The following is a 24,987-nucleotide window of genomic DNA, read 5'->3' as shown; positions in this document are numbered from 1 at the left end:
AAAAAAAAAAATTAACTGGGCATTGTGGCTCACACCTGTAGTCCTACCTACTACGGAGGCTGAGGCTGGAGGATCACTAGAGCCTGGGAAATGAAAAAATGCTCAATATCACTAATCATTACGTAAATGCAAATCAAAACCACAATGAGATACTATCTCACACCAGTCAGAGTGGCTATGATATTAAAAAGTCAAAAAATAACAGATGCTGGCGAAGTTGCGGAGAAAAGGGAACGCTTACATACTGCTGGTGGGAGTGTAAATTAGTTCAACCATCGTGGAATGCAGTGTAACGATTCCTCAAAGAACTAAAAATAGAACTACCATTTGACCCAGCAGTCCCACTACTCAGTATATACCCAAAGGAATATAAATCATTCTACCTTAAAGACACATATGTTCATTTCAGCACTGTTCACAATAGCAAAGACATGGAATCAACCTAAATGCCCATCGATGGTAGACTGGATGAAGAAAGAGTGGTACATACACACCATGGAATACTATGCAGCCAGAAAAAAGAATGCGATCATGTCCTTTGCGGGAACATGGATGGAACTGGAAGCCATTATCATTACCCTTAGCAAACTATCGCAGAAACAGAAAACCAAAGACCGTTATGTTCTCATTGAGCTAAATAATGAGAACACATGGACAGAAAGAGGGGAACAACAGACACTGAGGCCTACTTGAGGGTGGAGGGTGGGAGGAGGGAGAGGTTCAGAAAAAAAAAACTACTGGGTACTATGCTTGGTATTCAGGTGATGAAATAATCTGTACACCAAACCCCTGAATCACAAGTTTATCTATATAACAAACCTGCACAAGTACCCCTGAACTTAAAATAAAAGTTAAAGTGTTTTTAAAAAATAGATCCCAGGGGAAAAAACTATAATGGACAATACAATTCCATATAAAAGAAATATATCTATCCATGTATCCTTTTGTAGAATAAAGAGACTTGTTTGAAAAAAACTTCTTAGTATTTTTATTAGAAGTGCGTTGAATCTATAGATCAATTTGTAGAGAATTGAAGTTTTAATATTGATTCTTCCTACCCATAAACATGGTATCACTTTGTTTTTAATGAGAAACTCAGATGAGACTGTACTATGGAGTGAATTAGTTGTAAACTTTTAAAACTTGATGCTTCTTTGATTAAAGATATCTTGAAGAGAAAAAAAGATCCTGATTTCTTAACATCAGGCATTCCCTATATACTGTGTGGCTCATTAGAGAATTTTGTCTAGGAAAACAATTTTTAATTCTTTAAAATGTCAGGGTAGGCCGGGCGCGGTGGCTCACGCCTGTAATCCCAGCACTTTGGGAGGCCGAGGCGGGCGGATCACGAGGTCAGGAGATCGAGACCATCCTGGCTAACACAGTGAAACCCCGTCTCTACTAAAAAATACAAAAAATTAGCCGGGCGTGGTGGCGGGCGCCTGTAGTCCCAGCTACGCGGGAGGCTGAGGCAGGAGAATGGCGTGAACCTGGGAGGCGGAGCTTGCGGTGAGCCGAGATCGCGCCACTGCACTCCAGCCTGGGCGACAGAGCGAGACTCCGTCTCAAAAAAAAAAAAAAAATGTCAGGGTAGCAATGTCTAAATTGGATTTGATCTAGTCAGTCATGGAATATTTTGTGAAACTTAATAATAGCTAATGCTTTTATAGCATCTTGTATGTGGCAAGCACTCTCCATGTATTACTTCATTCAGTCCTAACAACAAACCTAAAGAGTGTGAGAGTGTTATTTTCCCTCATCTGTTCCACACATGAGGAAACTATGGCCAGAACTCAGTGACCTCCTAAGGTCAAATAACTAGTATGGAGGAAAGCCGGGGTTCCAGCCACGCAGTCTTGCTTCAAGGGTCCATGCTCCGTGATCCATTATGTTACATGGCTTCTAGATGTTATACATTATTCAGCTTCTTGTGAAGATGAAGGTGAAGGTGGTTATCATTCTAAAATCACATCATATACACAGTAGCTTTCATCTGTAGCCATGATAACTTACTCTTGAGCTAGTAATGATGTTGGCTTTAATAAGTAATTGTTTACAACTACTGATTTTTCATGATATCCAAAAAGGTAACTGGGACTGAGGACAAAGCTGTAGTCTATGAACTTAGATTTTCTCTTTGGATTCAGCCAGATTGCCTGAGAACTGCATACTTAGACTGCATTTTTGTGGCTCTTTATGAAATTGCCTCAGCTGAACTACACTTGGCTTTACACATTGAGTCTTCATTTAGAGGCATCGTATAAATATGACAATTTGAGAGAGGACAGATGGTAGTGAGATTTTTATGTTTATCAAAACAGAGCCCAGGTTTTAAAAGATTAAGGAAAGCTGCCCTAGACAATGCCATGCCCTCATTTTTCAGTTTGTCATTATTTTTCTCAGCAGTGTCCTTTTGGCTTCAATGTGTCTTCTAATATCATCAGCCAAATTGTTTCTTTCTTTTGTAATCTGTAGTTTCAAAATAATAGGAGTTGTTTTGCTTTCAGAAAAAGACAATTATAATGTTGATTTGGTTCTTTTAAAAAACTATACACACCCTCTGGAGATTCTGATTTACTCCCTGTATTCATGCTGAGGAAACTAAGTGCCAGCAATGAAAACTTGTGTCTACTCTCAAACCCCTCTCACAATGAGGTCTATTTGATCAGATGCTGTGAATCCCATCAGCTTTTCTGGGTAACTGCCAGCACATTTTGCCGTAGCGATATAGCTACTATGGCTAGTCCCCTGCCATCTGTTCTTCTAATGCAACTGTTCTCAAACATTTTTTTTGAATCTCAGGACCCCTCTATACTCTGAAAAATTCAGTCTTTTGTGCTGTGTTGTAATGGTTGAAGTATATAAAGAAAATACAGCCTCACACAGCTATGTAATTGGAAAAGAAAAGAGCATTTTTAATAGCCTTGTCCAATAATTATGTATCTGGAGTATTGTATTAATATATTCAGCATTTTAAAACTCATGAAGTAATAATTTTGCATATCTAGGCAGATTACTTAAGGTTCAAGTATTATGTTAAGTTTTGCAAAAATATAGAAAAGAAAGCATTTAGCATCTAATTAACATATATGTATTTCTCTTCAAAATATAATTTAAAAACTAAAATTACTGCTTGAACATATCCTTGAACATAGTAAATTCAAGCAATGCCAAGAAGGTGCTTATAATGAAATGCCTCCCTTCTTTATACCCCTAGTCACTCTCCCTCAAGTTGTTTATCATACAACTAGTAAAGAGGTATATATTTTTCAACCTATTTTTGAAATATACATCTAGAAAGTATACCCCACAAGTGTACAGCAAAATAAATTTACCTGAGCTTTACACACCCCTGTTACTAGCATCCATACGGAAAACCAGAACATTGCTAGCACCACCAAAAGCTTCACTGTGCTTATCCGCACGTTTTAAGTACATAGTTGTACTTAAAACTCTATGATACCTTTAGAATAACTCTAAGATATCTTTATCTTTTAAAACTCTAAGATACCTTTAGAATAACTATATTTATTTACATCAAAAGGTATCTTTCAATAATATTTTTAGTCTTTTTTTTTTTTTTCCATTTACAGAAAGCACTTACATGAACCATACATCTCAGCTTTGGTTTCTTCTTGTCCTCATCACTGGAAAGTTCTAACTTTTGGGAAAGTTAACCATATTTAGAAAAAACAAGAGGAGGCTGGGCATGGTGGCTGGGAGTGGTGGCTCACACCTGTAATCCCAGCACTTTGGGAGGCCAAGGCAGGCAGATCACTTGAAGCCAGGAGTTCAAGACCAGCTTGGCCAACGTGGTGAAACCCTGTCTCTATTAAAAATTCAAAAATTAGCTAGGTGTGGTGGCGCATGTCTGTAGTCCCAGCTACTCGAGAGGCTGAGACAGGAGAATCACTTGATCCCAGGAAGCGGAGGTTGCAGTGAACCGATATCGGACCACTGCACTCCAGCCTAGGTGACAGAGTGAGACTCTCTCCAAAAAAAAAGGCTGGGTGCGGTGGCTCACACCTATAATCCCAGCACTTTGGGAGGCTGAGGCGGGCAGATCACCTGAGGTCAGGAGTTCGCCTGGCCAACATGGTGAAAACTTGTCTCTACTAAAAATAAAAAAATTAGCTGGGCGTGGTGGTGGGTGCCTGTAATCCCAGTTACTCCTAGGAGTCCAAGGCAGGAGAATTGCTTGAACCCAGGAGGCAGAGATTGCAGTGAGCTGAGATCATGTGACCGCACTCCAGCCTGGGTGACAGAGTAAGACTCCGTCTCAAAAACAAAAACAAAAACAAAAACAAAAAAAAAGTCTGTTGGAAAAATAATAAATTAAGAGAGGCTGGGAAAAGAAAAAGAAATAACAAGAGGCTCTCCCCAACAAACTCTCAGCAACTTTAGATAACCAATAACAAAAAGGTTGAGGTGAACCACTTAATATCAAAATATGTCTTACATGCAATGACTAAATATACAAGTTTGAAGAACAGAAAGACCAGTATGGCTAGATGTTTGTAAATAAGGGGAAGGGTAGAGAAAGATGAGTGAGAGAGGTAGGTCAGGACCAGGTCTTGGATACCATGGAAAGGAGTTTGGATTATATCCTAAGTATAATGGAAACTCATTGGAGAGTGTATGGTGGTGATATCCGAATTACACGTTTTTTGTTTGTTTGTTTGTTTGTTTTTTGAGATGGAGTCTTGCTCTGTCACCCAGGCTGGAGTGCAGAGGTGTGATCTTGGCCACTGCAAACTCCGCCTCCCAGGTTCAAACGATTCTCCTGCCTCAGCCTCCTGAGTGGCTGAAATTACAGGTGTGCACCACCACACCCAGCTAATTTTTGTATTTTTAGTAGAGACAGGTTTTCACCATGTTGGCCAGGCTGGTCTCGAACTCCTGACCTCATGATCCACCCACCTCGGCCTCCCAAAGTGCTGGGATTACAGGCATGAGCCACTGCACCCGGCCTTGAATTACATTTTTAAATGATCATTCTGACTTTTATATGGAGGTAGATTTAAGGATGTAAAGAGAAGAAACAAATTAGGAGACTGTTGCAGTAGTTCAAGTAACAGATTATGGTGGATTTGATTAGGATTACTGATAGCAGTGGAAAAGGTGGAGCTCAGATTCTGAAAATATTTTGGAGGGAAACTGTCAGAGTTTGGTTTGAATTGGATATAAGATCTGAGAAAAGGGAGGAATTAAAGTTGACCTATGAGGTAGCTAAAGTGGGGTGGATTTACAAATCAATATCATTAAGGAATTGAAATTTCAGCCAGAGTGTTGAGTGAATCTTTGATGTGAATATTGAAATTGTCAAGAATGACAGTGGGTCCAGTGGTGGAAATGAGATAGTGATCCAGGTATTGAAGTTACTAGTAAGTAGGGGAGAAATGGCTGAGTATACAAAGATAATAGCCAAAAGGAGGGAAAAGGAATGGTAACATTAAATAATGTGTGTTTTAAAGGAGCTGGAGTTTTCTAAAGAGAATGGACGACAGTTTAAAATCCATTAAACAATTGTGTTTTCAAATTCAGTCAAAATGTAATGGGGGCTTGGTCTAGGATGATAGCAGAGGAAATGAAGAGAGGTGGCCTCATTAGAAAAATAATTACAAGGTTAAACTCGATTAGATTTGGTGACAGTTTGGAAATGGGAACTGAGGGGTGATGGGAGCCAGGAATAACCTCTAGGCTTCTGTTTATGTGACTGGATAAATTGTGACAGGGAGCCAAGATAAGCTTATCTAAGACCCAGGTATGTTAGGGAAGATGACTGAGACAGTTGAATTTGAGGGGCCTATAAGGTTCTCAAGTGGCGATGTTCTGTAGGAAGTTGGATACAAATATCTGGAAGAAATGGATCAATGGATGAGTAGATTGATATGCAGGTAATGGTTGATCACATTTTCCAACTCCTTCAAGTTAATGTGACTTCTGGCTCAATATCATGGTCTAAATTCACATATTTTCTTCCCTTCCACTTAGGATGCCAGTAAAATGAAATAAAGGGATAAGATTGGAAATAACTCTAAAAACAAAGATAAATAAAAGGAACAATTGTAATTTGAGTCTGCATCAGATATCTAAAAGGAAAGACAAATGTGCTTTCCCTTTTTTTTTTTTTTTTTTTTTTGAGACAAAGTCTTGCTCTGTCGCCCGGGCTGGAGTGCAGTGGCTCAACCTTGGCTCACTGCAACCTCCGCCTCCTGGGTTCAAGCTATTCTCTTGCCTCAGCCTCCCGAGTAGCTGGGACTACAGGCACATGCCACCATGCCTGGCTAATTTTTGTATTTTTAGTAGAGATGGGGTTTCACCCTGTTGGCCAGGCTGGTCTTGAACTCCTGATCTCAGGTGATCCACCTGCCTCAGCCTCCCAAAGTGCTGGGATTTACAGGCATGAGCCACCACACCCGGCCCAGATGTGCTTGCTCTTTAGTAAACAGATTGGAAGGAACACCAAAACAAATTGCATAAAAGGGGGTTATGGTGAGAGTATGAGTGACCTTCCTGGCTAAACCCCAAAGAGGCTCCAGTTGCAGCTTTATGGAGTGTGGGTGTGAGAAATGAATTTGAAAATAGCAAGATTATTTGAAGATCTGTCTGTAGAACAGCTGTATGATTTGATAACCAATTCCCTCCTCCATTCGTCAGAAAAAGTTCCAAGTAATTAAGAAGTTTCTCTAGGAAAAAGAAATTGGAGAATTTCTTTCTAGAGAAATTGAAGGGAACTAGCTGAAAAGAAGTAGGGCCACTGATGTGTTGTTGGTACCCAGGCAAGGCCTCCTCATTCAGGCATTGTAGGGAGGGAAGGTGTCTCCAGCCTAATGACTAGATGCGAAAGAAAAATAGAATAAGTGTAGCTTAAAAGAAAGAACGAAGTAAAAAGCAGACCAAGGAGGAAATATTTAGGACATAAAAGAAATCTTTTAAAAACTGATTGTTATCTTTTAGAAAAAGTTAACAAAATATCATGTCTGTATTATGAAAAACAATCAGAATAAGAAAGCTTTTGCAAATTTAAAATTCAAATGGGGCCGGGCATGGTGGCTCACACCTGTAATCCCAGCACTTTGGGAGGCCAAGGCGGGTGGATCACCTGAGGTCAGGAGTTGGAGACCAGCCTGGCCAATATGGCGAAACCCCAACTCTACTAAAAATACAAAAATTAGCTAGGCGTGGTGGCGCATGCCTGTAGTCCCAGCTACTCAGGAGGCTAAGACAGGAGAATCGCTTGATCCTGGGAGGCGGAGGTTGCAGTGAGCCGAGATCGTGCCACTGAAGCCTGAGCAACACAGCGAGAATCTGTCTCCAAAAAAAAAAAAAAAAAAAAAAAGCCGAGTGTGGTGGCTCACACCTGTAATCCCAACGTTTTGGGAGATCGAGGCGGGCAGATCACCTGAGGTCAGGAGTTCGAGACCAGCCTGGCCAACATGGTGAAACCGCGTCTCTACTAAAAATACAAAAATTAGCCGGGCGTGGTAGTGGGCATCTGTAATCCCAGCTATTCAGGAGGCAGGAGAATTGCTTGAACCCAGGAGGCGGAGCTTGCAGTGAGCCAAGATCACACCACTGCATTCCAGCCTGGGTGACAGAGCAAGACTCCATTTCAAAAAAAAAAAAAAAATCAATTGGAAAAATAATAAGAGAGTCTGAAAATATTATTGGAGTGTCACAGAATATAGTGAAAACAGGCAGATAATATAACAGGGAAAGAATAGGCACTCCAGAAGAATTAAAAAAAAAAAAGAAAAAAGGAAGGAGGGAAGAAATTATCGAATAGCAGAAGAAAAATTACCAAAGCTGAGAAAAAAAACAGTGAGTCCTTAGGTTGAAAGAGCCTTCAGAATGCTGAGCAAGATGAGTGAAAAAAGACCTACATGTGGCACATCTTCACAAAATTTTACAACTTCTAGGTTAAAAAATATTCTAAAATATTTCAGAAAGAATAATAGAGTTTGTATACAAGAAGTTAAAAATCACACTGCCATCAGACTTCTCATCAGTATCACTGGGCCAATGACTTAAGTGGTTGGTGGGAAAACTATTTTGACCTGTCAAATTATCAGGAATGTGAATGTAAAATAGAAACATTTTTAGACAAATAAGAACTCAAAGTTTACTTCTCACCTACCGTTTCTAAAAGAATTAGTAGAGGATCAATCAAACAAAACAGGATAGAAAACCAAGAAAGATAACAACATGGGTTGAAGGAAGCAATAGCTTTAACCAGGAGTTCAGTTAAGGATAGCTGCAGAATGATAAGCACACAGGAGGCATGGGATGAAGCATCCTGACTGAAGCAGTAAGCGAAGAGAAGAAAGAAACTGGGTTCAAGCATATCATTGAGAAGCAGAATAAGTTTTCAAGATATGCTGAAACATTTTTGTGTGCTACAGAGAAAGAAAATTCCAAGCATAGAAATGCCAAGAAAAAACAAAACTGAACAAGAAAATAATTCTCCATAAAGGAATTAAATTTGGCGTTAATTTTTTATTTTTATTTATTTATTTATTTATTTTGAGAAGGAGTCTCGCTCTGTCACCCAGCCTGGAGTGCAGTGGCGCGATCTCCGCTCACTGCAAGCTCCGCCTCCCGGGTTCACGCCATTCTCCTGCCTCAGCCTCCCGAGTAGCTGGGACTACAGGCGCCCGCCACCACGCCCGGCTAATTTTTTTTTGTATTTTTAGTAGAGACGGGGTTTCACCATGTTAGCCAGGATGGTCTCGATCTCCTGACCTCGTGATCCGCCCGCCTCCGCCTCCCAAAGTGCTGGGATTACAGGCGTGAGCCACCGCGCCCGGCGGCGTTAATTTTTTATTATAAAAATATTGAAATATACACAGAAGTGGAGAGAATAGCATAATGAACTATATATCCCTCACGCAGGTTCAGCAGTGGTCCAGAATATGCCACATTCACTTTATCCTTTTTTATTTCTTTGCTAAAGTATTTAAAAGCAAATTGCAGGCCGGGTGCGATGGCTCATGCATAATCCCAGCACTTTGGGAGTCCGAGGTGGGCAGATCACCTGAGGCCAGGAGTTTGAGACCAGCCTAGTTAAAATGGCAAAACTTCATCTCTACTAAAAATACAAAAAAAAAAAAAAATTAGCTGGATGTGGTGGCGGGTGCCTGTAGTCCCAGCTACTAGGGAGGCTGAAGCAGGAGAATCACTTGAACCCAGGAGGCGGAGCCTGCAGTGAGCCGAGATCGAGATTGTACTCTAGTCTGGGCAACAAGAGTGAAACTCTGTCTCAAAAAAAAAAAAAAAGCAAATTGCAGACAGCAAATACTTTTTACCCCTACTTTCTTTCAGTGTCAGTCTCTAAAAAAACGTGGACATTGACTTTTCTAATCATAATGCTGTTGTAACACCTAACAAAATTAACAATAATTTCTTGGTGAAATCTAAAATTCAGTTCATGATCAGGTTTCTCCAGATGTCTCAGTGTTTTTACAGTTCACTTGTTCAAATTAATTCAAAATTCTTGTATTGAATCTGCTTGTTGTGTTTTTCATCCAGATTGACCCTCCTTTCATTTCTGTCATGCCACTTGACAATGAAGGAACTGTATCAGTTGACCTATAGAATAGCCCACATTCCGGATTTGACTGCTTCCTGTGGTATGCTTTAACTTGTTCCTCTGCCCCTCTGTATTTCTAGTTATTTGAAGTTAACTATAAGAAAATGATTAGATTTAGGTTTAATATTTGTTGGCAAGAACATCTCTCAGGTCACGCCATGTGAAATGTAGCATGGTTTTCACTGTTTTATGAAGTTCAAAGAAAAGTTCACTTTATCTCAAAATCAGAAGTATTGTCCTTTGACAATATGACATTGAACAAGGAAGTCCTACCATACTGCCTCTTCTGTCATAAACAGTTTTCATAGGATTATGTTAAGGTAACTACTTTTACTGGTTTTCAACTTTTAGAATCAATGTATGAGACAAGGCTGCATTGTGAATTTGCTACAGAATATGGTTATCAAGTTTGTCATATAGAATTTGGAGAAGTTGGCTAGGGAAAGTGGTAAAGACCTTAGTATCTTTATCAGCAAATCAGGGACATCAGGTTTACTAGTTTTAGTGCAGTATATTGAGATTTAAATTATGAATGTTTTTGTCCTAAATTTGTTAAATGCACAAAACTGCCCCCAAATTGTTTTGATATAATGAAATATCTGATAATGAGCTTTCATTTATTTATTTGTTTGTTTTTTAGAGACAGGGTCTCACGAGTTACCCAGGCTGGCCTGGAACTTTTGGGCTCTGTCAGTCTTCCTGCCTCAGCCTCCCAAGTGACTGGGACTACAGACGTGTGTCACCATGCCTGGCTGAAATTTCTTTAAAGTCTTCAGTAGATGTTAAATTTAGCTTTTATAACATTTGAACTCAGTTGTTTACCTTCAACTCTATTTACTAATTTTTTTGTGTGTTTGTTTTTTGGCTTTTTGTTTGTTTGTTTGTTTGTTTTTGAGATGGAATTTCGCTCTTGTTGCCCAGGCTGGAGTGCAGTGGCGCAATCTTGGCTCACCGCAACCTCCACCTCCCGGGTTCAAGCGATTCTCCTGCCTCAGCCTCCCGAGTAGCTGGGATTACAGGTATGCACCACCATGCCAGGCTAATTTTGTGTTTTTAGTAGAGACAGGGTTTCTTCATGTTGGTCAGGCTGGTCTCGAACTCCTGACCTCAGGTGATGTGCCCGCCTCAGCCTCCCAAAGTGCTGAGATTACAGGTGTGAACCACTGTACCCGGCCACTAATTTTTATTTATAAATTTGGCAGAAGACTATATTATGTATAGTTGTATAATATGAGCATTCTAAGTATTATTTGCCTTTTGATACCACTTAAAGATTACGTATAGATGTAGTTATTAGAAAGAGTAGTAGACATGAAATCAGGAGGCTACATCATGATCTTGGCTCTGATCCTAGATGACATAATATTGGACAAGTCATTTGACTTATCTGCACCTATTTCTTCTTTTTATGAATAAAGGGATCAGATTTGATCATTTAATCCATGATCCTGTCATACAGCCTAAGTTATTCAAGTTCAGCTGTATTGAAAAATGTGATGAAGAGCACACACAACTTTGTTCTCCTCAGCTCTTGCCATGATCCTTAAACTAACAAAATGAGGAAATAGATGGCTTTTTTTCTCCTCCCTGAATTTATAAAAACAGGAATTTATAAATTTGGTTTAACTTTTTAAACTTTTAATCTGAGGAAGAAGTGAAACTCCATCTTATACCTAATAGATGCGAAACAAAAATGAAACATAATTTAGCTTTCAAAAGTATAGCCATACCCCACAGAAATATTGCTGATTTGGTTCCAGATCACTGCAGTAAAGCGAAGGTCCCAATAAAGTGAGTCACGCAAATACTTTGGTTTCCCAGTGCATATAAAAGTTATTTTACACTACAGTGTAGTTTATTAAGTGTGCAATTTTATTATGTCTTAAAAAATACATACCTTAAATACAAAATACTTTATTGTTAAAAAATGCAAAAAATCATCTAAGCCTTCAGGCAATTGTAATCTTTTTGCTGGTGGAGGCTCTTGCCTAGATCTTGATGGCTGCTAATTGATCAGGCTGGTGGTTGCTGAAGGCTGGAGTGTCTGTGACAGTTTCTTTCTTCTTCTTCTTTTTTTTTTTTTTTTTTGAGATGGAGTCTCGCTCTGTCGCCCAGGCTGGAGTGCAGTGGCGCGATCTCGGTTCGCTGCAACCTCCGCCCCCCAGGTTCACGCCATTCTCCTGCCTCAGCCTCCCAAGTAGCTGGGACTACAGGTGCCCACCATCATGCCCGGCTAATTTTTTGTATTTTTAGTAGAGACGGGGTTTCACCACATTAGCCAGGATGGTCTCGATCTCCTGATCTCATGATCCGCCCCCCTCGGCCTCCCAAAGTGCTGGGATTACAGGCGTGAGCCACTGCGCCCAGCCTTCTTTCTTCTTTTTTTAAATAGAGATGGAGTCTCACTATGTTGACTAGACTGGTCTCAATTTCCTGGCCTCAAGCAATCCTCCAGCCTTAGTCCCCCAAAGTGCTGAGATTACAGGCATGAGCCATCACACTGGCTGGCAGTTTCTTAAAATATGGTAACACTGAAGTTTGCTGCATCAGTTGACTCTTCCTTTCATGAAATAGCTCTCTGTTACATGTCATGCTATTTGATAGTATTTTACCCACAGTAGAACTTCTTTCAAAATTAGGCCGGGTGCAGTGGTTCGTGTCTATAAACCCAGAGCTTTGGAAATCTGAGACAGGAGAATAGCTTCAGGCCAGGAGTTTGAGACAAGCCTGGACATCATAGTGAGACCCCATCTCTATAAAAAATGGAAAAAATTAGCTGGGCGTGGTGGTGCACACCTCTAGACCTAGCTACTTGGGAGGCTTAGGTGGGAGGATCCACTTGAATCCAAGAGTTCAATGCTGCGGTGAGTTATGATTGTGCCACTACACTCCAGCTCGGGTGATAGAGTACGACTCTCTCTCAATAAATAAAAATAAAAAATTGGAGTCAATCCTGAAACCTGCACTGCTTTAACAACTAGGTTTATGTAATATTCTAAATCCTTTGTGGTCATTTCAACAATGTTTATAGCATTTTCACTAGGAGTAGATTCCATCTCAAGAAACACTTCCTTTGTTCATCCATAAGAAGCAACTCCTCATTTGTTCAAGTTTTATAATGAGATTGCAATAATTCAGTCACATCCTCAGACTCCGCTTCTAATTCTAGTTGTTTTGCTATTTCCACTACATTTTCAGTAATTTTCTCCACTGAAGTCTTGAACCCCTCAAAGTCATCCATGAATGTTGTACTCAACTTCTCTTCTAAACTCCTGATAATGTTGATAGTTTAACATCCTCCCATGAATCATGAATGTTCCTAATGGCATCTAGAATGGTGAATCCTTTCCAGAAGGCTTTCAATTTAGTTTGCCCAGATCCATCAGAGGAATCATATCTATGGCAGCTATAACCTTACAAGATATATTTCTTGTCAGAATACAACCACAACAGTTATCAATTGAGCTTGCATATGGAGGCACTTCCTGCTGCCGCAAGACAATTACAATAGTAACATCAAAGATTAGTAATCACAGATCACCATAACAGTTATAATAATAATGAAATGTTTGAAATATTGCAAGAATTACCAAAATGTGACACAGAGACACAAAGTGAGCACATGCTATTGGGAAAATGGCACTGATAGATATATTTCTGAGATAATAAGACTTGCAAGTTGAAATGACTCCCTCAACCTTGGGTTTCAGAACAGCTGCTGTGTTAGCAGGAATGAAAGCAACATTAATCCCCTTGTACGTCTTCATCAGAGCTCTTGAGTAACCAGGTACATTGTCAGTGAGCAGTAATATTTGAAAGGAATCATTTTTTCTGAAAAGTAGGTCTCAACAGTAGACTTAAAATATGTAGTAAACCATGCTATAAACAAATGTGCTGTCATCCAGGCTTTGTTGTTCCATTTCTAGGGTACAGGCAGGGTAGATTTAGCATAAATCTTATGGATGCCCTAGGGTTTTTGGAATGGTAAATTAGCATTGGCTTCAACCCAAAGTTACCAGCTGCATTAGCCCCCAACAACATAGCCTGTTCTTTGAAGCTTTTGAAACCAGGCATTGACTTATTTCTAGCTAGGAAAGTCCTAGATAGCATCATCTTACAATAGAAGGTTGTTTCATCTACATTGAAAATCTGTTGTTTGGTGTAGCCACCTTCACCAGTGACTTAGCTGGATCTTCTGAATAACCTGCTGCAGTTTATACATCAGCACTTGCTGCTTCTCGTTGCACTTTTATGTTATAGAGATGGCTTCTTTCCTTAAACCTCATGAACCAATCTCTGCCAGCTTCAGACTTTTATTCTGTAGCTTCCTTACCTCTCTCAGCCTTCACATAATTGAAGAGAGGGCCTTGCTCTGGATTGAACTTTAAGGGAATATTTTGGCTGGTTTGATCTATCCAGACCACTCAAACTTTCTCCATATCAGCAATAAGGCTGTTTCACTTTTTTAGCATCCATGTGTTCAGAGTAACACTTTTCATTTCCTTCAAGAACTTTTCCCTTGCATTCCCAACTAGGCTGTTTGGCACAAGTGGCCTAGCTTTTGGCCTGTGTTAGCTTTCAACATGCCATCTTCACTAAGCTTTCTTCTTCTTTTTCTTTTTTTTGGCTTAAAAAATACTGGGTTATTTGTTTGTTTGTTTGTTTACTGTGAAAGAGAGCAGACAGACATTTCTAACTTTTTTAATTTTAAGTGAGAGACGTGAACACTTGGAGACCATAGTACGGTTACTAATTGGTCTTATTTCAATATTGCTGTATCTCAGGGAAAAGGAGGCCAAAAGAGAGGGAGAGATACAGGAGAATGACCAGTTGGTGGAGCAGTCAGAATACAACCACAACAGTTATCAGTTGAGCTTGCATATGGAGGCACTTCCTGCTGCTGCAAGACAATTACAATAGTAACATCAAAGATTAGTAATCACAGATCGCCATAACAGTTATAATAATAATGAAATGTTTGAAATATTGCAAGAATTACCAAAATGTGACACAGAGACACAAAGTGAGCACATGCTATTGGGAAAATGGCACTGATAGACTTGCTCAGAGCAGGGTTGCCACAAACCTTCAATTTATAAAACACATAGCATCTATGAAGTCCAGTAAAATATAGCGCAATAAAATAAGGTATGCTTATATAATGCTCACAAAAAGAAACACAGAGGGTTCTGTTCCAGTAACTATTGCTACTAAACAAGCTACACCAAAACATAGTGGCTTAAAAGAACAAGAATCATTTCCTTAGCTCCCAAATCTGCATTTGGGGCTGAGTTTTATGGGGATACCTCCTCTCTGATCCGCTTGGTGTCAGCTGGGACAGCTTGAAGGCTGGGGCTGATTAAACACTGTGTCAACTTGCCCCTTTATAGCAAAACTCACTGAAAAAGTTTTCTATACTCTGTCTCTGATTCTCTCCTGCCATTTTTCTCCTTTTAAAATTATTTTTATTTCCATCTATTTATTTTTTTTAGAGACTGGGTCTCACTCTGTCACCCAGGCTGGAGTGCAGTGGCACAGTCATTGTTCACTGCAACCTTGAATTCCAGGGCTCAAGTGATCCTCCCACTTCAGCCTCCTGAGTAGCTGGGACTACAAGCACGCATCATCATGCTCAGCTAATTTTTTTGTTTGTTTTGATAAAGACAGAGTCTCACTATATTGTCCTGGCTGGTCTTGAACTCCTAGCTTGAAGCAGTCCTCTCACCTCTGCGTCTCAAAGTGCTTGGATTAAAGGCATGAGCCATGATGTCTGACCTAAAATTATTTTTTAATAATTCATTTTGAAATAATCTCAAATATAGAGAAATTTGCCAGAAGGATAAAAAGATTTATATTTTCCCTCACCCAGATTCCCCAGTTATTAATACAGCCACTATGGAAAACAGTATGGAGCATCCTCAAAAAACCACAAATAGAACTACCATATCCAGCAATCCCATTACTATACATTTATCCTAAGGAAAGGAAATCAGTATATCGAAGAGACATCTGCACCTCTGTGTTTATTGCAGCAGTATTCACAATTGCCAAAATGTGGAGTCAACCTAGGTGTCCAACAACAGATGAATGCATAAAGAAAATGTGGTATTTATACTCAATGGAATGCTATTCATCCACAAAAAAGCATGAAATTCTGTCATTTATGCCAACATAGATGGAACTGGAGGACATTATGTTAAGTGAAATAAGCCAGGAACAGAAAGTTAAACACCACATGCTCTCGTTCTCACTCATATGTGGAAGTTAGAAAAGAGTTCATTCCATGCAAGTAAAAAGTAGAACGGAGGATGGTAGAGGTTGAGAAGGATAGGAGGGTAGGGGGAACAGGAGGATAGAGAGATATTTGTTAAAGGATATAAGATTACAGCTAGATAGGAGGAATGAGTTCTCTAGTGTTCTGTAGTTCTATAGGATGACTATAGTTAACAATAATGTATTATACATTTCAAATAGCTAGAAGAAGGATATTGAATGTTCCAACACAAAAATGTTTGAGATGATGGATGTGTTAATTACCCAGATCTGATCATTATTCATGATTGCATTGAATCATCACTGTAACTCATAAGTATAATTATTATGTCAATTTACAAAAACATTTTATCATTGCATTTGCTTCATTGCTCAATACCCTTCCTCTCCCTACAGACACACACACACGCATGCATGCACACACACGCATGCACACACATGATCATTCATGTTTTTTTGAATCTTTGCAAAGCAAGCTTTACAATGTCCCATTACCACTGAACACTCCAGTCTATATTTTCAAACAACAAAGATATTCTCCTAAAAACTGGCATACAGCCCTCCAAATCAGGAAGCCAATATCAATATAACATTGCTACCCAATCCACAAACCCCATTCAGTGTCACCAGCTGTCCCAATGGTACCTCTTCTTTCTTTCTGGCCCAGTGTCCTATCCACGAACATGTGATGCGTTTAGTAGTTATGTTTCTTCAGACTCATTCAATCTGAAGCAGTCCTTTAGTCTTTCTCTTGACAGTGTTAAAGAGTACAGACCTTGATTTTACAGGATTTCCCTCAGCCTTGATGTACCTGATGTTTACTTGTGACCAGACTTATGTCACACATTCTTGGCAACATCACCACCTCCCATCACTGGTGATGTTAACTTTGATCTTCTGATCATATTGGTGCCCGCCAGACTTCTCCACATTAAAGTCATTATTAATGACCTTTTGTAAGTGATTAGTATTTTGTGGAGAACTTTCCAAGAATACATCAGTATGTTCTTATCTAACAGTCACCCATCAGACTTAATATCCATTGACCATTCCCATCCGAATCAAACCCCTGTGATAGTGCCAAATGGTGATTTTCTGTTTCCTTTCTTCTACATTTATCAGTTGGTAAGGAATATCATTCCCTTTTCTTGTATTTATTTATATATAAGAACTCATTGATTCTTGTTTTGTTTACAAGATGGTAATCCATTTTTATTGATTGATTGATTGATTGATTGATTGATTGACATGGGGTTGCCCAGGCTAGAGTCCAGTGGTACAGTGATAGCTTACTGCTGCCTTATCTCCTGGGCTCAAGAAATCCTCCCGCCTCAGCCTCCCAAGTAGCTGGGGCTACAGGCATGCACCACCACACCCAGCTAATATTTTTTATTTTTTGTAGAGATGATGTTTTGCTATGTTGCCTAAGCTGGTATCAAACTCCTGGGCTGAAGTGATCCTCCCACCTTGGCCTCCCAAAGTGCTGGGATTATAGGCGTGAGCCACTGCGCTCAGCTTATTATTATTTTAATGCTCAAATTGTCTATTAGCCAGTAGGAGCTCCTTCAGTTGTCCTCCTGTGTCTCTTCAGCATGTCCCATCATTCATGGTGCACTTCCTTACTTTCTGGCACAAATGTGTTCCTGGCTCATTTTGTACTTTCCTGACCCAGCCTTCAAATCAGTCTTTCCTCCAAGGAGCTCTGGTTCCTATTATGTATTTAAAAAACAAGATCTGAGCGTTCAGTATGCTTGAAGCTACTGGGGTAGAATATCATCATTTAGGCTCACCCAGCCAAAAAAAAAAAAAAAAAGCTAGGAAAATATCCATGTGTAATCCTAGAAGTTACATAATTTTAATGTGTTATAGCTCTGATTGCAAGGCAGTAACTAACAAAATCTTATGATATTACCCCCAACCCAGGTATGTGTAATCCTCGAAATTATAGTGACACACCTCCAACTTCAAAGAGCACAGTGGAGGAGCTGCATGAACCGATCCCTTCTCTCTTCCGGGCACTCACAGAAGGAGATACTCAGTTGAATTGGAACATCGTTTCTTTCCCTGTTGCAGAAGAACTTTCACATCATGAGAATCTGGTTTCATTTTTAGAAACTGTGAACCAGCCACACCACCAGAATGTGTCTGTCCCCAGCAATAATGTTCACGCGCCCTATTCCAGTGACAAAGGTAACTGCCAACAGTTGACTTTTTCCATTCTGCCCCCTCATGTGGTCTGTCCATGTAATCTATAAAACCTATATAAGACCATCTTTTGGAGCAGCTTTTTGGTTTTGAATTTGTATCATCTCACATAAATTCTAGACTCAGTAACCCTGATCCCATCATATCTAGAGGCACATGCCAGAAGGATAAGAGAAAAAAAAAATCTCCGATCCTTTAGTAGATAAAGAGGCATGTCGGCTGGGCGTGGTGGCTCATGCCTGTAATCCCAGCACTTTGGGAGGCCGAGGCAGGTGGATCACGAGGTCAAGAGTTCGAGACCAGCCTGACCAACATGGTGAAACCCCGTCTCTACTAAGAATACAAAAATTAGCCGGGTGTGGTGGCAGGCACCTGTAGTCTAGCTACGAGGGAGGCCGAGGCAGGAGAATTGCTTGAACCTGAGAGTCGGAGGTTGCTGTGAACCAAGATCGCACCACTGCACTCCAGCCTGGGTGGCAGAGCAAGACTCCGTCTCACCAAAAAAAAAAAGATAAAGAGGCATGTCAGCATATTGTCAGAATTCCTCCATACTCCTGGCAGCAGAGGCTGTACTGTATTGGAAAATAGATAATTGTTCCTAATTCTGGTATTTATTTGTGCTAGGCTTTATTCTGTTCATAAGATAGCAACAATGCTGCTTCTCTAATAAAATATTGCTCATTGTCAGGTAACATTCAGAGTATCCCATGAAGTCAGATTTTTATAATAGCACCCATACCAAAATGATGCCAAAGTCATTAGCTAAATTTCTTTATAAGCAAGTTGGTATTCCAGACATATCATTTCCAGGCATAAACTAACCCCAGCCAGTTCTCTGCAAATGGGTGCTGTTGGTCAGAAAAGGAATTAAGTGAGAAAATAACTTATACAAATTACAGAAGCATATTTAAGAGCATTTATTAGTGAAGATAGGTCATATCATAATTTTGGAATGTAAAGAGCATGTGACTTTTATAAAATCTTTGATATTTTTTGACAAAAGGCACCATATAATTTTACTGTGGAAGCATAAAGCACTTATGAAAATTGCAATTATTTCTTAAAACATGAGGTGAATTATGTATAAATAGTATAATTTGTACTCTTACTTGACTATTAGTTGTGCCCTCCATTACATTCCTACCTATATAAAACAGTGTGGGCTGGGTGCGGTGGCTCACGCCTGTAATCCCAGCACTTTGAGAGACTGAGGCGGGCACATCACCTGAGGTCGGGAGTTTGAGACCAGCCTGACCAACATGAGAAACCTCGTCTCTACTAGAAATACAAAATTAGCTGGGCGTGGTAGCACATGCCTGTAATCCCAGCTACTTGGGAGGCCGAAGCAGGAGAATCGCTTGAGCCTGGGAGGTGGAGGTTGTGGTGAGCCGAGATCGCGCCATTGCACTCCAGCCTGGGCAACTAGAGCAAAACTCCATCTCAAAAAAAAAAAAAAAAAACCAAGAAAACAAAAAACAGTGTGAGCTTCGAACATTAATAGTAAAAGGCAAAACAGCTTCTGTTAAAAGACAGTGTAAGATTTCTTATTCCCTTTTAGGTTAAAGTACTTTGTAAAACAAATGCTAGATTTTGGAAAACATTAGAAACATATGGAATGCAATAATAATATGTTTTGCTATCATTTTCTCCATTATTAAAATGTAAGTAATCAACGTAACACATATTAAATAATAATTCATAAATTTTGCTCAAAGATTATTTAAATTTATGAAGCAATTAGCAAGAAGCTAATTCCTGGAAACTCCAGCTGTCTTCAGGACACAACTAAAGTTTTTTCTCTGTGACATCTTTCCTGGGCACCTATTCCCCCAGATAGAGTTAGTCTTTTTCTACTGCTCCTCCTGCATTTGCAGGTTTTGTTTGTTTGTTTGTTTGTTTGTTTGTTTTTTGAAATGGAGTTTCACTCTTGTTGCCCAGGCTGGAGTGCAATGGCGCAATCTCGGCTCACTGCAACCTCTGCCTCCCAGGTTCAAGTGATTCTCCTGCCTCAGCCTCCCGAGTAGCTGGGGTTACAGGCACCCGCCACCATGCCCAGTTAATTTTTTGAATTTTTAGTAGAGACAGAGTTTCGCCATGTTAGCCAGGCTGGTTGCAAACTCCTGGCCTCAGGTGATCCACCTGCCTCGGCCTCCCAAAGTGTTGGGATTACAGGCTTGAGCTACCATGCCTGGCCTGCATTTGCAGTACTATTTGTTGTCTGTTTTTAACTTATGGATCTATCATTTTCTACTTAGTTCTGTGGATTCTCTGATTCCTGTACTAAAAATATAAAAATTAGCCGGCTGTGGTGGTGCATGCTTGTAATCCCAGCTACTCGGGAGGCTGAGGCAGAGAATCACTTGAACCTGGGAGGCGGAGGCTGCAGTGAGCCAAGATCGCACCACTGCACTCCAGTCTGGGTGACAGAGTGAGACTCCATCTCAAAAAAAAGGAAATGCCCAGTTTAAAAGCACAGCTGTATAACATAGCAAATGTTCTTAAGCCCAATAATCCAACTTTTCGATGAAAGCCTGAAATCTAATAAAAGAAGCTAAGGAAGCCCTTTGCCTTCTTCAGATGGAGTGGGAGAATCTGACTTCCTTCTCAACATAATTAATAAATGAAGATCTTTTTTCCTGTACCTCATCTTTGTCATGTACAGACCAGTAATAAGAGAACTAAGATAAATAACTGTTAATATTCAACTAGGTAATAAAGCATTTTTTTGTTTTTCTTTCTTGCCCTGAAATCTTAAATTTTTGTTTTTCAGAACACATGTGTACTGTGGTTTATTTTGATGACTGCATGTCCATACATCAGTGTAAAATATCCTGTGAGTCCATGGGAGCATCCAAATATCGCTGGTTTCATAATGCCTGCTGCGAGTGCATTGGTCCAGAATGTATTGACTATGGTAGTAAAACTGTCAAATGTATGAACTGCATGTTTTAAAGAAGACAAATGCAAACCAAAGCAACTTAGTAAAATAATAGGTATAAAAAGTTATTCTGTAAATCTGTTGGTTGTATCTTGTATCAGAATCCCAGTAAGTTAAGTTGTAAAGACTTTGGAATAAGTTTCTTTTAAAAATATGACATAGCCAGTGATGTGTTTAATTATATAACTGTTCTTACTGATTTTGTTGCCCCCTAGCAATAAGCCCTTTCCTTTGAATACATGTACAACTTTGGTCATATGAGAAGCAGGTGCGCAGAGAATTCCTTGAAAGATCTGAGGTTTTTAACATGAAGTCTGATGTAGTTTTCCTCTAGCATTCCAAAAGGTTTTTGCTTTGAAAGTGTTAGCAGAAGCATGTTGATGTGAATTATGATTTCTTCATGTGCTACTGTTAGCACACTGAGTTTTTATAGTTGCACATCATTCCTCATTGTGCCTTGTTTTGTCCATTTTATAAATAGAGTAGATATTTGATGTACCACTCTGATAACTCATATAAAAATATCATCATAAAAAGCTTAATTTCATCCCTTTTATGTTGGTTTTAAAAGGTAAATGCTTACCATATTTTATAATTGAGAACTCTTACATAGTACAATCCATTCTATAATACATGTGTTGACAAAGCTTTAGAGAAAGTTTCCTATTCTCTTCCATTTCCCCTGCACAAAGTGCTGACATAGGCAGTGATGAAGAATCTTTACCAAGATTTTCAGGGTGTACCTATGAAATTGCTTTAAACGCACTGCTGGGGTAAATAATTAGCAAGCAAAAGCGTTTCTGTGACTTCAGGTACCAGCTTAAAGAGCACTAGGGATGGGGAACGAATGCCAAATCAGACTCCACCTAGAGCACCAGGAAACAGCTTGTACCCTGGTAGGGAAATGGTGTCGCGGAAAGGGGAGGCTGAGCCAGTGCGAGACTGAACTCGTGCAGCCTTAGCCAAGACAAAGCAGTGTTTTTCAGCAGACGGCTGATAGGACAGGAATTGAAGAAGAGAATTGACTCGTATGAACAGGACAGGGTGAAAATGCTGGGAATCATAATGGGAAACAAACTTAAAACTATCTACGTTCATATTTTGTAATATTTCATTTGTTAAGTTTATATCTGGATATAATGTTCTTTTTAAACAAGTATAATCATATCGTCGGAGGTTAAGATTATGAAATTTTAAAATCTCTATTCAAGATGATGTTCGCTCCAAATACACTACAGAATTTAGTCAACATTTTATATAATGTTTCAATAAATGTTTCTTTCAATAAAGATACTATGTGCCCTTCATAGTAATAAAATCTCAATCTTTAAGCATGAATCTAAAACATAAATATTTATATTACAGACTCAATTTTACAAAATTAGTAATTGCTCTAGTGCATATTTGAACTCCAAGCAACTTTTTAGGAATACCTCTTTTTACGTCTACATATTTTAGTATATAAAAATAGATAATGCTCTTGGACACATTTTGTATCATTCATGATCTGAATAGTAGTTAGTTAAAAGATCATTTGTAATATTATTATCAACTGTTATAAATTAAGGTCTTAATACCTTTTCTGCTCTTTCAAATAACTCTAATGAATATTCAAGATATTTTAGCCTTTTAAAAAGTTGAGATTTAGCTCATGGATATATTTTTTGGTAGGAAAACATTAGGGTCTCCTTTTCTTCCTTTTACCTAGAATGCCTCATTTAAAAGTGCCTTGAAAACATTTAGCTCCCCTTCTTCATGAGCACCTGTAGAGCTGAAAGTATTCTGGAGCTTTAGACAGAAAGCTGAAAGGAATCTGCAGTCTCCTGCTGCAGTTCAACTCTGCTGTTTTTCAGTCATTTCCTACTGTGAGTGGAGTGATGTTTGTGTGTGTGTTGGCAACATGCCTAATGTTTTCTTAATGATGACAACAAATATTTTAAAACTGCATTTATCATTTTTTTAGGTCTTCATTAAATTTTAAAATGTAATATCTGTTTCCCACCCCCTACATTAGGAGGATAATTTCTTAAACCACATTGTTTTAATTGATTTTTCTTATCTTGATTTCTTTCATTAGAAACTATCCCTAAATGTAAAGATCTTTTGCCTTCAAATTTGGCTGATTTATGAGGGTTTGAAAGAAAGAATTCACCTAAAAGATTCCATTTCCAGTTTTATAATGTATTTCAGGTTCTGAATAACAATATTTTTCCAAATTGAAAGTAAATATTCAAGAATTTGATAGCCTGGTTAAAAGTTAGATCCTCTATTACCATTCTAAGCACATTCACTTCTATATTGAAGTTTTGGTAAAAATTCTTTTTTTTAATAAAAAATTAGGTTATTACTTTTTTTTATAACCAGATTTTAAAAGCACTAGGTTTTAAATCAGTGGGTATCATAAAAGCCATATATAAAAGATCCTTTCTTATAGTAAGACTTGTGCTTGTTAGCAGGTTTTTCTGTTAGTTTTTCCCCCATAACATTTAATTATTACTAAAACTGTATTTACAATCGTGGTGCCAAATCAAATGGTAATTTAAATAAAATCTATTCTGTGTTTATGTAGGGTGGTATAAAAAAGAGGTCTTCATTTAGACATGTGATTCCTAAAATTCCAGAAAGCAAAATTGATGTTAGAAATTTGAACCATTATTTATAATCAGGGTAGCATTAAAATGGAGAAAAGAAAGTTTTCTGAAAAAATGCAGTAAATATAAGCCACATTTCTAAAATTTATTTTTATGAAAGCTTCTTTTAAGATTTTTGAAATCTATTCTGCATTCCCAAGAGTTTATGTTTATTGTATTTTATATGATCTACAACATATAAAATTGTGTATTTTTCTTTGGTTGTCCCTATTAACAAAAAAGTATTTTAATAAAAAATTGAAATGAGTGAGTCATATTTTTTGTTAACTTCAGCATAGACATAAATTTGACATTTCTGTCTAAAGAAGATAGTGTTTAAGTGATCAGCGGGCTGGGTGCAGTGGCACTTTGGGAGGCTGAGGTGGGCGAATCACTTGATCTCAGGAGTTCAAGACCAGCCTGGGCAACATGGTGAAACCTCGTCTTTACAAAAATAAAAAAATTATCCGGGCGTGTTGATGAGAGGTGAAGCCACCTGGACTTCTTGGTGCGAGTGGGGACTTGGAGAACTTTTCTGTCTTACAAGAGGATTGTAAAATGCACCAATCAGTGCTCTGAAGCTAGCAAGATGATTGTAAAATGCACCAATCAGTGCTCTGTAAAACACACCAATCAGCGCTCTGTAGCTAGCAAGACAGTTGTAAAATGCACCAATCAGTGCTCTGTAAAACACACCAATCAGCAGGATCCTAAAAGTAGCCAATAGCAGGGAGGATTGAAAAAAGGGCACTCTGATAGGACAGAAACAGAACATGGTGGGGAGCGGCCAATAAGGGAATAAAAGCTGGCCACCCCAGCCAACAGCGGCAACCAGCTCGGGTCCCCTTCCACGCTGTGGAAGCTTTGTCCTTTTGCTCTTCACAATAAACCCTGCTACCGCTCACTCTTTGGGTCCGTGCCATCTTTAAGAGCTGTAACACTCACCGAGAAGGTCTGCGGCTCCATTCTTGAAGTCAGCAAGACCGCGAACCCACCAGCAGGAGCCAACTCCAGACACAGTGATTATGTGCCTGTAGTCCCACCTACTCTAGAGGCTGAGGTGGGAGGATCGCTTGAGCCCAGGGAGGCGGAAGCTGCAGTGAGCCCTGATTGTGCCACTGCACTTCTGCCTGGGTGACAGAGTAAGACCCTGTCTTAAAAAACAAACAAAAAATCAGCAAAGAATGTTCTTTTCTCAGGATGTCTCTACAGATTCTCTCAGAACAGATCTTAGAACATTTTGCTGTCTGCTTTTTCATATGCTTTATTCCAATATGGGGGAACCTTTTAAATGAATACTTTACTATTCTGCTTGCTCTGTGGGCCTTCAGATGCCAACCAGCTTTACA

The 24,987-nt window shown here is 39.2% G+C and overlaps 1 protein-coding gene across 1 annotated transcript in view; it reads left to right on the top strand.

Annotated features, from left to right (window-relative positions):
• TWSG1 (twisted gastrulation BMP signaling modulator 1) overlaps positions 1 to 23,905 on the top strand; it is a 67,996-nt gene extending 44,091 nt beyond the window's left edge. Inside the window, exons 4-5 of the mRNA XM_031003585.3 lie at positions 17,789 to 18,055; positions 20,841 to 23,905. Of these exons, the coding sequence (XP_030859445.1) occupies positions 17,789 to 18,055; positions 20,841 to 21,022 (449 nt within the window). The 3' untranslated portion in view covers positions 21,023 to 23,905. The remainder of the gene's footprint in view (positions 1 to 17,788; positions 18,056 to 20,840) is intronic.
• The last annotated feature ends 1,082 nt before the right edge of the window (positions 23,906 to 24,987 follow it).

The sequence above is a fragment of the Gorilla gorilla genome, chromosome 17 (genome assembly GCF_029281585.2).
Source record: "Gorilla gorilla gorilla isolate KB3781 chromosome 17, NHGRI_mGorGor1-v2.1_pri, whole genome shotgun sequence".
Taxonomy (NCBI): Eukaryota; Metazoa; Chordata; class Mammalia; order Primates; family Hominidae; genus Gorilla; species Gorilla gorilla.
The sequence above is the reverse complement of the archived record's forward strand: the minus strand, read 5'-3'. Positions and strand labels throughout refer to the sequence as shown.